This window comes from Theropithecus gelada, chromosome 10 (assembly GCF_003255815.1).
Source record: "Theropithecus gelada isolate Dixy chromosome 10, Tgel_1.0, whole genome shotgun sequence".
NCBI lineage: Eukaryota > Metazoa > Chordata > Mammalia > Primates > Cercopithecidae > Theropithecus > Theropithecus gelada.
The window spans coordinates 20,122,262-20,133,808 of NC_037678.1; the positions used below are offsets into that span (position 1 = coordinate 20,122,262).

Below are 11,547 nucleotides of genomic sequence, written 5' to 3' on the forward strand. Positions count from 1 at the left end.
CACAAAAAAAAAAAAAAAAAAAAAAAAAAAAAAAAAAGACTCCTTTTTAATCTGAGATTATTGCCATTCTTATAGTTTTGGGTGTTAATGATGGCCACAATAGATGATCATTGTTTTAAAGTCCTTACATGGCAAAATAGACATTTGGGAATATTCTAAAACTTGGAAATGTCACTGGTCTAGGAAATCCCAAAGCCTGGCCCTCAGCCGGGTCCAGTGGCTCACACCTGTAATCCCAGCACTTTGGGAGTCCGAGGTGGGTGGATCACTTGAAGTCAGGAGTTCAAGACCAGCCTGGCCAACATGACGAAACCCCATCTTTACTAAAAAAGTTTTAAAAACTAAAAAAAAACACAAAAAACTCTGGGCCTTGGCCCTGAAGCTGTGTTTATATTCCTGTGTGACACCCCAGCTTCTGCTGGAATGCCTGTACTGTGGTCAACTCACCTTCGTGGTCTGGCGGGCACACTCCTGCAGAAGCAGCTCACACTCCCGCATCTTGGTCCTGAGCAGGTCCTGTTTAGAGGCTGAGAACAGCAGACCCTTGGCATCCAGAGGTCCAATTATGTCGTACCAGACTGGGCAGCCATCCATGTCATAGCCACACATACCCCCTGACAGATACTGTTGGATCACCTGGGCAAAGACACAGAGGAGCCGCCTGGTCAGCAGGCACCCATACCTTGCCTGGACCACAGGGTCAGTGAACTCCAGGTTCATCAGTATCTTTCTCTATATCCCTCCCCTGGGTACCAACAGATGCCCATTCTGGACCATCAGGGCTCAGTGGGCATTGTCAGACCTTTCCTCTAAGGATCCAAATCCAGTGGACCCACGACCCAGGTTGTGGGTCTGAAAGGCCTAGCATAGGGATGAGGTGGGATAATTTGTGCTCACCTCTGGAGGCTGCCAGCTAATGATGTTGTCAATGTCCTTTTGCTTTCGGAACTCCACGTGCTACAAAGACACAATGGGGAAATTTTTAAAAGGAGGGATGGACAACTGCGCATGGTGGTTCACACCTGTAATCCTAGCAATTTGGGAGGCCACGGTGGATGGATCACTTGAGGCCAGGAGTTCGAGACCAGCCTGGCCAACATGGCAAAATCCTGTCCCTACTAAAAATAGAAAAATTAGCCAGCCGTGGTGACACACGCTTGTAATCCCAGCTACTCAGGTGGCTGAGGCATGAAATCTCTTGAACCCAGGAGGTGGAGGCTGCAGTGAATTGATATCGTGCCACTGCTGCACTCCAGCCTGAGCCTGGGTGACAGAGCGAGACTCTGTCTCCAAAAAGAAAAAAAGAAAAGAAAACAAAAAGCAGGGATGGTGGGGGAGGTTTAATAGGCACGTAGCAATAAGCAACAATGTGAATGGACCACCAGATCGTAAGTGGTCACCAGAAGGCATTAGGCAGGAATGGAAAAGAAGGCCCTGCCTGTGTTAGAGGTCCTAGCAGAACAGATTACCATTCTTGACTGGCCCAGAGCTATGAAAGCCTGTGTTGCCAGGGAAGGGAATGCAGTTTGTCCCAGAGGGATAAGGCAACAGTGGTCAGCTGATACTCAGAGCCAAAAGCTGTGATCGGGATGGGAGGTGCAGCAAAAGAAGTCCACGCAAGGAGTGATTCTGATGGGGAGGAACTGAGGCAACAGTGGGATTCAGAGTCAAACGTGTCTTACCTTCCGGAGCATGGCCTCCGACTTCTGCAGGTCGAAGCTTCTCGCTGTAACAGGGAAACAGTTCTGGTCAGGGTTAGGTTAGCAGGACTGGGTGTCCAAGGATGGGGAGATTCCCATATTCCCATCACAGGGCCAGTTCCTCTCAGTCATGTCTCCAGCTAACCCTCAGACCATCCCACAAGCAGAAGCTAACATGAGAGCCTTTACTGAGAGCTTCTGGGGCACCAGAGGCCCCAGGTTTGCGAGGAGAGCAGGTCAAAGTTCAGGGCAGCTGGGGGCAGCCATTGTAACTTCAGGGTCAAAAGAGCTTTACTCCAGTGTTAAAATCAACTTAAAGGTCTTCCCTCCTCTCAGCGAAAATGAACCCTGGATCCTCTTATCATTTGGCCTTCCCCCTTACACAAACTTTATCTCTTCCACAGTCTCACATCCAATCCTGAGACCTTAACACCATGGTTCAAAGATGAACATACCAGCCTGGGCAATACAGTGAGACCTCGTCTCTCCAAAACAAAAACAAAAACAAAAACAAATTAGCCACAGGTAGTGGCATGTGCCTGTAGTCCCAGCTACTTGGGAGGCTGAGGTGGGAGGATTGCAGTGAGCTGAGAACTCACCACTATACTCCAGCCTGGGTGACAGAGCAAGATCCCGGCCCAAGAAAAACCAAAAACAAAGATGAATATAGCTGCCCCTGTAATCTGTGGCAGAGCTGGCAGAATAGCCCAGTGGGATAGAGGAGTTGATGAGCCTCCACCCAACCTTGTCCTGTCCTCAAAGGGCCCACACGTTCCCTAAAGCCACACAAAGGGTCTGCCTCCCAGGGCTCCTGACAAGTTTCAGAATTCAGTTTCACCTGGGTCACCTCTTTATGCATGATGCCCCAAAAGTTGTCCTGCTCCAGCTTGAACACAAAGACCTCACTGACCCCCAAGGCCACTTACTCCCAGGTAATCATAGCTGCAATTTGCACTCAGCTGTCATGATATACTGAGCTGAGATTCATTTCAGAGATACTCCGAGATTAGGATCGCCTCCTCAGCCACATGACAACACTTCTAAGACTGGAAAATTCTGTGCTGTCACCCTGCATCTCCCCTACCATCATGCTGCCCATCCTTGGAGCCTTTACCAAGCCCCACAGCTTGGTCTCAAGTCCATGCAAATAACTTCCCTTTGAATGTTTTCCAGTTTTCCAGGGCCCCCTCAGAGTGTGCTCTTAAGAGCCACACAGAGCCCCAGGTGTTGTCTAATAACTTTCTTTTTCTTTTCCTTTATTTTTTATTTTTATTTTTTTGAGACAGAGTTTCACTCTTGTCTCCCAGGCTGGAGTACAATGGTGCGATCTCAGCTCACTGCAACCTCTGCCTCCCAGGTTCAAGCGATTCTCCTGCCCCAGCCTCCTGAGTAGCTGTGATTACAGGCACGTGCCACCACACCTGGCTGATTTTTATATTTTTAGTAGAGATGGGGTTTCACCACGTTGGCCAGGCTGGTCTCAAACTCTTGACCTCAGATGATTCACCCGCCTGGGCCTCCCAGAGTGCTGGGATTGCATGAGCCACTGTGCCCGGCCTAAGAACTTTCTTGTCAACAGGCACACCCTTAACTCAGGTGGAGCTTATAGGCACTGAAACCCCCCCCCCCAAATCCTTTTCACCTGTGCCACTGCTAAGCCTCCACTGCATACGTGGAGAGGAGAGACCTTAGATCCTTCCCTATCAAATTTCTTCATGTTACAGTCAACTTCAGTCCATCCTTTAAACAGTTTTGAGATCCAGATTCTGATCAGTTTTGCCATCTGACCTATGAACTGTCCCTCCCAGTTGTATGTCCTCTGTGGATTTGGCATCTAGATCTGCTGACAGCCCTGGAACCTGGGCCAGACAGGCTGCCCTCTGGACTGTCACTGGTCCCTTAACCATCGCTCTCTGGGAGTGCCGAGCACATTCCCTGACTCTGCTGTTACAAAAATCAGTCCCTTCTCCCGGGCCCATAGGCTCCCTCAAGAGATTTGACCAACGCCACACCCATCACAGGTGCCAGACACATCCTGGCAGAACTGAATCCCATCCTTCTTCGTGTGCTGCCGCGATAGCATGGGACAGCTTTTAGAGGAATATCTTCTGGGTTTGCTTCCCAGCTCTTCATTTCTCTGCTTGACCTTGGACAAGATCCTGTGCACCTCTGACCAAATCATCTGATAAGCTAGAAACACTTGGAAGATGCAAGGCACTGTCCTCTCAAGATGGGGGAGTTGGACCATGAAAATGAGAATCTTCCATAGGAAGGACACCACTACTGTGAGAAGAACCCTTATCTTCCTAGGGAACAGGAGTGGTGGCGAACTGTGAGCCCCTTATCGTGGGGAGGCTATCCAGTTAATCCTTATCTGCCAAGGCCCAACATCCAGCATCTTCTGTGAGGGCTCTCCCAGAGTTGCTACCTGCTCCTGGCAGTACCACACCTGGGGCCTCCCCATGCCTGATTGAGGCTTCTCCAGGCTCCTGCTGACCTGGTCAGGGGCAACTCAAAGCATGACTTGGGGCACTGCAAGAACCCAGCTCAGGAACAGCCGTCTGGGTGGTGGTGGTTCATTCATTCCCTAGACCTGTAAAACACAGAGACTCAGACTGGCTCTGCCTTCCTCCCAGGCCCTCCACCACATCCTTGTTTTATCCTGCTGTCTGATCCTTCTTGCTGGGGTGCCCAGAGCTCAGCCTTAGTCAGGGGGAAGCAGAGGAGACTTGTGGACCTGCTCTCCGTGCCTGGAAGCCAGCAGAAAACTGAAGCCCTCAGTGGAGAAAGGGAGGAAGAGGAGCCCCAAGCCCACACCTAGGTTAGGGACAGACATTCTGCTAGTGTGTGGCTTTTTTGAAAGGTCTCTGTCAGATTGAAGGAGAGAAAGAGAAAAGGCTGTTTGTTTTCTTTGAGACAGAATCTTGCTCTGTCGCCCAGGTTGGAATGCAGTTGTGCAATTATAGCTCACTATAGTCTCAAACTACTGGATTAAGCGACTTCCCACCTCAGCCTCCTCAGTAGCTGGCACTACAGGTGCACACCACCACACCCAGCTAATTTTTCTTTTTCTAAGTAGAGGCAGGGTCTTGCTGTGTTGCCCAGGCTAGTCTTGAATTCCTGAGCTTAGGTGATCCTCCCACCTTGGCCTCCCAAAGTGCTGGGATTACAGGCATGAACCACTATGCCAGGCCTTGGTTTTTTATTGTTATTTTTTGGGTTTTGTGTTTTTTTAAGGACAAAACAAACAAACAAAAAAAACAATTGAGATTCATATTAGGTTCTGACCAGGCCTGAGCTCCTGCTCGGGAAATGTGAGGCACAAATGAAATGCAGAGGAGACACTTCCTCTGTTGTAAGAGGCTGAGCTTGGCTTTAAGGAGCAGGGGTGGCTTCCTGGAAAGGATACTGGCCTGGAGGCTGGAGCCCTAGGTTTCTGCCCTGATTCTGCTTCACATTAACTGTGTAACTTCAGGTAAGTCCTTTCCCCAATCTGAGCCTGTTTTCTCATCTGGCAAATGAGAATGACCACACTCTTTGAATGACCGCCACTGTGAGGGGGTAGGTTGTGCCTGAAGTATGAGGCTCCCCAGGAATCGACAGACCAGCTGCCAGTACCCCTCACTGGCCCCTGCCTCAGTAAGAGAGCTGTTATTGCTGTTCAGTGGCTCTCAGAAACCATGCTTCTCCCCGGAACAGCAGCTCCCTAGTCTGCTGGATCGTTTTGCAACTGGCCCTTTAAGAAGGCTACTATCTTCCTACTCTCTCCACCCACCTGCTTCTAGCTGCAGCCCTTCAGCAAATGCTGGGCCAAAATTTCCTCCAGCCTGGACTGATTCCATTGCCGCCCCCACACTGCCCCTCCACCCTCTCTGGGCGGTAGACTGGGGTAGGGGGATGGGATGGAAGCTTTTTTGGGGAAAGGGGCAAGTGACACTTCCAGAGGCTCCTGGATGCATCTGCTCTCAGATGTTTACAGGCAGCCTCTCAGGAGCACGCCAGCTCTATGAAATTTCTGGAAAGAAAAGGAAAATACATTTCTTCACCTGCCCCCAGACTCCTAGGGTGTGCATCTGCATGTCTTTATGTGTCCCTAAAGAAATAATAGGGCCAGTCACAGTGGTGTGTACCTGTAATCCAAGCTACTCAGGAGGCTAAGTGGGAGGATCACTTGAGCCCAGGAGTTTGAGGCCAGCAAGACCCTGTTTCAAAAATAAAAATAGGGGGAGGGGGGAGGGGGGAGGGATTGCATTGGGAGTTATACCTGATGTAAATGACGAGTTGATGGGTGCAGCAGACCAACATGGCACAAGTATACATATGTAACAAACCTGCACGTTATGCACATGTACCCTACAACTTAAAGTATAATAATAATAAATAAATTTAAAAAAGAAAAAAATAAAAATAAAAATAAAATAAAAATAGGCCAAGGCGGGCGGATCGTGAGGTCAGGAATTTGAGACCAGGCTGGCCAACATGGTGAAACCCTGTCTCTACTAAAGATACAAAAAAAAATTAGCTGGGCATGGTGGCATGTGCCTGTAATCCCAGCTACTTGGGAGGCTGAGGCAGGAGAATCGCTGGAACCTGAGAGGCGGAGGTTGCAGTAAGCTGAGATCGCACCATTGCAGTCCAGCCTGGGTGACAGAGTGAGACTCTGTTTCAAAAAAAATAATAAATAAATAAAAAAAAAACGGCCAAGTGCGGTGGCTCACGCCTGTAATCCTAGCACTTTGGGAGGCTGAGGTGGGCAGATCACCTGAGGTCAGAAATTCGAGACCAGCCTGGCCAACATGGTGAAACCCTATCTCTACTAAAAATACAAAAATTAGCCAGCGTGGTGGTGGGAGCCTATAATCCCACGTACTCAGGAGGCTGAGGCAGGAGATTCACTTGAACCTGGGAGATAGAGGTGGCAGTGAGCCGAGATTGCACCATTGCACTCCAGCCTGGGCAACAGAACAAGACTCCATCTTTAAATAAATAGATAAATAAATCACTTGAGACCAGGAGTTCAAAGCAGCAGTGACCTATGATCATGCCCACTGCCTGGGCAGCAGAGTGAGACCCTGTCTCAAAAAAATAATAATAATTAAAATTAAAATAATAGGGCATAATTTGTACTTTAATATTTTAGGATATGATTCTACACCACAACTTAAGCTCTGCTAGAACATAGTGGAATTTTCTGATTGGACGTAGTGGCTCACACCTGTGATGCAAGCACTTTGGGAGGCCGAGGCAGGCGAATCACTTGAGGCCAGGAGTTTGAGACCAGCCTAGCCAAGGTGAAACCCAGGTCTCTACTTAAAAAAAAAGTAGTGAGACAGAGTCTCACTCTGTCACCCGGGCTGGAGTGCAGTGACACAACCTTGGCTCACTGCAACCTCCACCTCTGCTAATTTTTTTTTTTTTTTGAGACGGAATCTCAAATTTGTGTCTCCCAGGCTGGAGTGCAGTGGCGTGATCTTGGCTCACTGCAAGCTCCGCCTCCCGGGTTCACGCCATTCTCCTGCCTCGGCCTCTGGAGTAGCTGAGACTACAGCCGCCCGCCACTACACCTGGCTAATTTTTGTATATTTAGTACAGACAGGGTTTCACCATGTTAGCCAGGATGGTCTCAATCTCCTGACCTTGTGATCCGCCTGCCTCGGCCTCCCAAAGTGCTGGGATTACAGGCGTGATCCACCGTGCCCGGCCCACCTCCATTAATTTTTTTGTATTTTTAGTAGAGACGGGGTTTCACCATATTGGCCAGGCTGATCTCAAACTCCTGACCTCGTGATCCGCCCACCTCGGCCTCTGAAAGTGCTGGGATTACAGGCATGAGCCACTGTGCCCAGCCTACTTTTTGAGATGGAGTCTTGCTCTGTCACCCAGGCTGAAGTGCAGTGGCATAATCTCAGCTCACTGCAACCTCTGCCTCCCGGGTTCAAGCGACCCTCCCACCTCAGCCTCCTGAGTAGCTGGGATTACAGACGCCTGCCACCACGCCCAGCTAATTTTTGTATTTTTCAGTGGAGATAAGAGTTTCACCATGTTGGCCAAGCTGGTCTCAAAGTCCTGGCCTCAAGTGATCTGCCCGCCTAGCCTCCTAAACTGCTGTGATTACAGGCGTGAGCCACCGTACCTGGCCATAGTGGAATTTTGTTTATTATTTCTATGTCTGTTAATAAAATTTCTATATAGAGGGGGAAAAAAAGTGTCAGAAGAATCAGGGAGGGTGGCACATGACCTGAATCACAGGAGAGGAGAGGAGGGGAAGGAATGGAAACATCTCAGGGATTGGGGAACCGGGCTGAATTTGACCCTCATGCCGGTAGAAATGTGTGCATTTCAGCACCACATGCAGAGCTCCGTCATGCCACGTCTGGCAGCAGGCAGGTTTTGTCCTGCTCTTCCAGAGGAGGATCCTAGGGAACTGTTTACTCTGAACCAGGCACCACAGCCAGCCCAGGGAAGAGCTGGAACCAGGACCTGGGCTCTAGAGCCTGGTGGTGGTTTGAGGAGACTCTTGTCACCCTAGGTCAGGCTGTGCCCCTCAGGTTCCCCATGCACTCTATCCCTCCCTCAAGTTGCCTAAACTGTGGTCTGTAGGGAATCTGCCATCACACCAGGGCATAGCAGGGGCCAGGACTCTGGTTCTACACTCGGCTCTGTCTCTGACCACCCACATGGCTGGGGCCTTTCTCACTTTTTCTTCAGCCCATTTCCCCAACTCCCTCAGCAGAGCAGATTTCTCGAGTGGATGGAAAAGGCTGTGGGCCAAGGGTCAGCTGACCTGGACTCTCCCCTTTTCTCTGCTTGCAACTCGCTCACTGTGTGGCTTGGAGCAAGTCACTTCACCTCTCTGAGCCTCAGTGTCTTTATCCACTAGGAGGGTTGAACTTATGTCATTGTCAAGGGCCTTTTGGCGCTAAAGGTTGGACACTCCGGATGCCCCAATTGCCAGGGGCAGGGTTTTCAGAGGGTGCCATTCTGTTGCCCAGAACAGGCCCCTGCCGCAGCCTCCCGCAGCCCCTCTTCCCTCACCTCGGAGCCAACGCAGGAGAAAATAGTCATCTGGATTTGGCAGGGCCGGCAGCACATCCTGGACATTCTCCCGAAACTGTAGGGAGAGGCATCGGGGTGAGTGGTAGGGCCCACCCTGACTGCCCTCTGCCCAGGACTCTCCACTGAGGTCTTTGCTGGACCCCTCTTTAACATGGTTCAACTCTGCAGACACTACCTGGGCACTCATCCTGCCTGGAGTACTCTCTTGTCAGGGGGTGCCAGGTAGCAGGGCAGGAGGTGGGAAAGGAGTGAGACACTGCCCCTGCCCCACAACAAGGGCTCCCACACACCAGTCTGGGGTCAGGCAGAGGTGTTCCCAGCTAATCGTGATAGTAGGCACTCTGGTACGGACTACAGTAAAGACTGTCAGTTTACCAAGCACTCCCTGTCACCCAGCGCTGATCCTGGCACCGTAGCTTATTTACTCCTCACTCACAACCTGTAGAAGTATTGTCCCCATTCTACAGATGAAGGAATTAAAGTTCAGAGAGGCTAAGTAACATGCTCAAGGTCAAACAGCTAGTCATTCGCAGAGCTGGGTTGCAAACCCAGGTCTGTCTGAGTCCAGAGCACATGCTGTTTCCACCATGGTCTTCTGCCCCATGGAATGGTGAGGAGTTTGCTGGGGAGCAGAGGGAAGAAAGAGGTGGTCTCACATCGCTTCCTATAAAACTTGGCATTTGTGCTGGGCTTGGAGGACTTCAAAGGCATCAGGGGGAAGGAGGCGGGCAACTCAGGTGGAGGGAACGGTTCCAATAGGGGAAGTCAGGAAATGGGAAAATGCAGGCAGTGCCAAACAAAGGAGGTGGATACTGACCTCAAGGGACAGCTACACCTACCTCCAACCTCTCACTCCCTGGTAGGTGAGCGGGCCCCCATATGCCCTCCCTGAGCCTCCTGCTCCCAGCCATTGACCTTTCCCTGGCCACTGACCTACAGGGCAGTCCTAGAGGAGACTAACGAGGACTGGCCACCTCTGCCCCTTGCCTAGGTCGGCCAGGGACTCAGACCCCCCCACCCCACAAAGCAGCTCCCAATGCTCCAGGGAAACTGCTCCTCCAAACTGCAGGCATAAAGCTACCCCTCTCTAAGGACCCTAACCAGCCCCTGGTCTCCAGTTTAATCACCACCTAATCCCTTCTCTGTCTGACCTCTCCTGCGAGTCAGCAGTAAAATCTGAAGCCTCCCTGTCCAGACTTCCTGGGATGGGGGAGGCCCAGCCTGGGACAAAGCCTTCATGGAGCTGGTGCCTCCCCACTGCTGTCAGTGGCAGGAGACATCTGCCCCCCGCCCCACCTTTCCCAGCCATGGAAAACTCCCCAGCTGTGGAGCCTCCAAATCTTGGGGCCAGACCCAATCGGCTCTTGCCCAGAGAACAGCCGACCTCCTCACTCCCCAGGGGTGACAGAGAAGAGATTTAGTTGGTGAAGAGGAAGGTCCAGCCCTCAAACTGTTGCCCCCTCCTTGTCACAGGTGCCAAGGCAAAGCCAGGCTCACCTTCTTGCCTTCTGAGGAGCATAAACCTTAAGTCCTGAGCCAGGCAGGGGTCTGGGATGCAAGACGGGATGGCTGGTCTCAGTTCAAACTAACCCCAACCCAGTGCGTCATGGGGGGAGCCTGGAATTCACACATGGAGGTGTTCCCTTCAACATCATCTGGTCCAACCTCCTCATTCCATGGCATCAAGGAGCAAAGAGAAGGGCAGGGTTTTGCCCAAGGTCTCACAGCGGCTTGGTGCTGGGGCAGGAGCTATCCAAGTCTCCCAAGGAGCTATCCAGAGCCCTTTCCATCCTGCCACTGCCCCTGCAAGAAGAAAGCCTCCCGGAAATGGGAGAAAACTTGGGCCCCTGCCCCTGCCCCTGCCCCAGGGCCCGGCTGCCAGTCTCAAGGATGAATGTTGCCTTTGTGCGCTCAGCGGCCTCTGGGGATTCACAAGCAACCACTTCTTCCCAGGTGGCACTGCCACGGCTGCTTGGAGCTTGGGCGGGGGGTGGCCAAACTTCCTGGGATCTTGAGGGTGGCAGAGGGAGGAAGGAGCCATCCGGGGCGCAGGCCAGGCTGGGGCAGCCGCCTCTGCTCCCGCCGCCGCCCGCCACGGACCCTCGGCCCCCATCAGCCCCGTCCCTTCTCGCTGCCGCAGGAGGGCGAGGGCCACAGCCCGGGGCGGGAGCCCGGGCCAGGGCTAGGGCTCACCTTGGCCAGTGCCTCCTTCTGTTTGGGGCTCAGATCCCCGACTCTGCCGCTCATCGTGGCTCAACCGCAGGGATGGGGTTTGGGGGCGGGAGGCGGCGGGTGCGGCAGCTGATGGAGCACAGACTCGTCCTCGCCGCCACCCGGAGTAAAGTCCCAGCCTTTTGCCCGGGCCGCGGAGCTGGCAGCCAAGCCCCGCCTCTTAAAGGATCCCGAGGGGCGGGGTAGGGAGCGCTGCACTGGGGCGCGGGAGGCTCTGACATGGGCCCCCTCCGCCCTCCTGAAGTCAGAAACCCAGGCAGGAAGCGAGCAAGTGCGCCCACCGGGACTGAGGCCAGTCGGCATCAGAAGGGCAGGGAGTCTCAGTTTTAGTTCCAAATTTACTCTTAGCTCATAGTGTGACCTTGGGCGAGGCACCTGAGCTCTCTGGGCCTCTGAACAAGGAGGGATTGAAAGGTGCTATCTAATGAGCTCTTCTAACCGGGCTCCCATAGTGCAGGACTGCACAGCATCCTGCACACAGGGATTGTTCTGTTTTTGTTTTTGTTTTTTTGAAACGGAAACTCGCTCTGTCACCCAGGCTGGAATGCAGTGGCACGAC

General features: G+C 52.2%; 1 protein-coding gene across 4 annotated transcripts in view; it reads right to left on the bottom strand.

The window, feature by feature from the left end:
- SEC14L2 (SEC14 like lipid binding 2) overlaps positions 1-11,262 on the bottom strand; it is a 29,041-nt gene extending 17,779 nt beyond the window's left edge. For 2 of the 4 annotated variants that reach the window (XM_025399391.1, XM_025399390.1), the window contains exons 1-5: positions 10,950-11,262; positions 8,736-8,811; positions 1,683-1,726; positions 898-957; positions 448-636 (exon numbers count right to left, since the gene is read on the bottom strand). In XM_025399391.1, the coding sequence (XP_025255176.1) occupies positions 448-636; positions 898-957; positions 1,683-1,726; positions 8,736-8,811; positions 10,950-11,003 (423 nt within the window). In that variant the 5' untranslated portion in view covers positions 11,004-11,262. The remainder of the gene's footprint in view (positions 1-447; positions 637-897; positions 958-1,682; positions 1,727-8,735; positions 8,812-10,949) is intronic. The other 2 variants (XM_025399392.1, XM_025399393.1) reach the window with 2 other exon arrangements.
- Between the last annotated feature and the right edge of the window lie 285 nt (positions 11,263-11,547).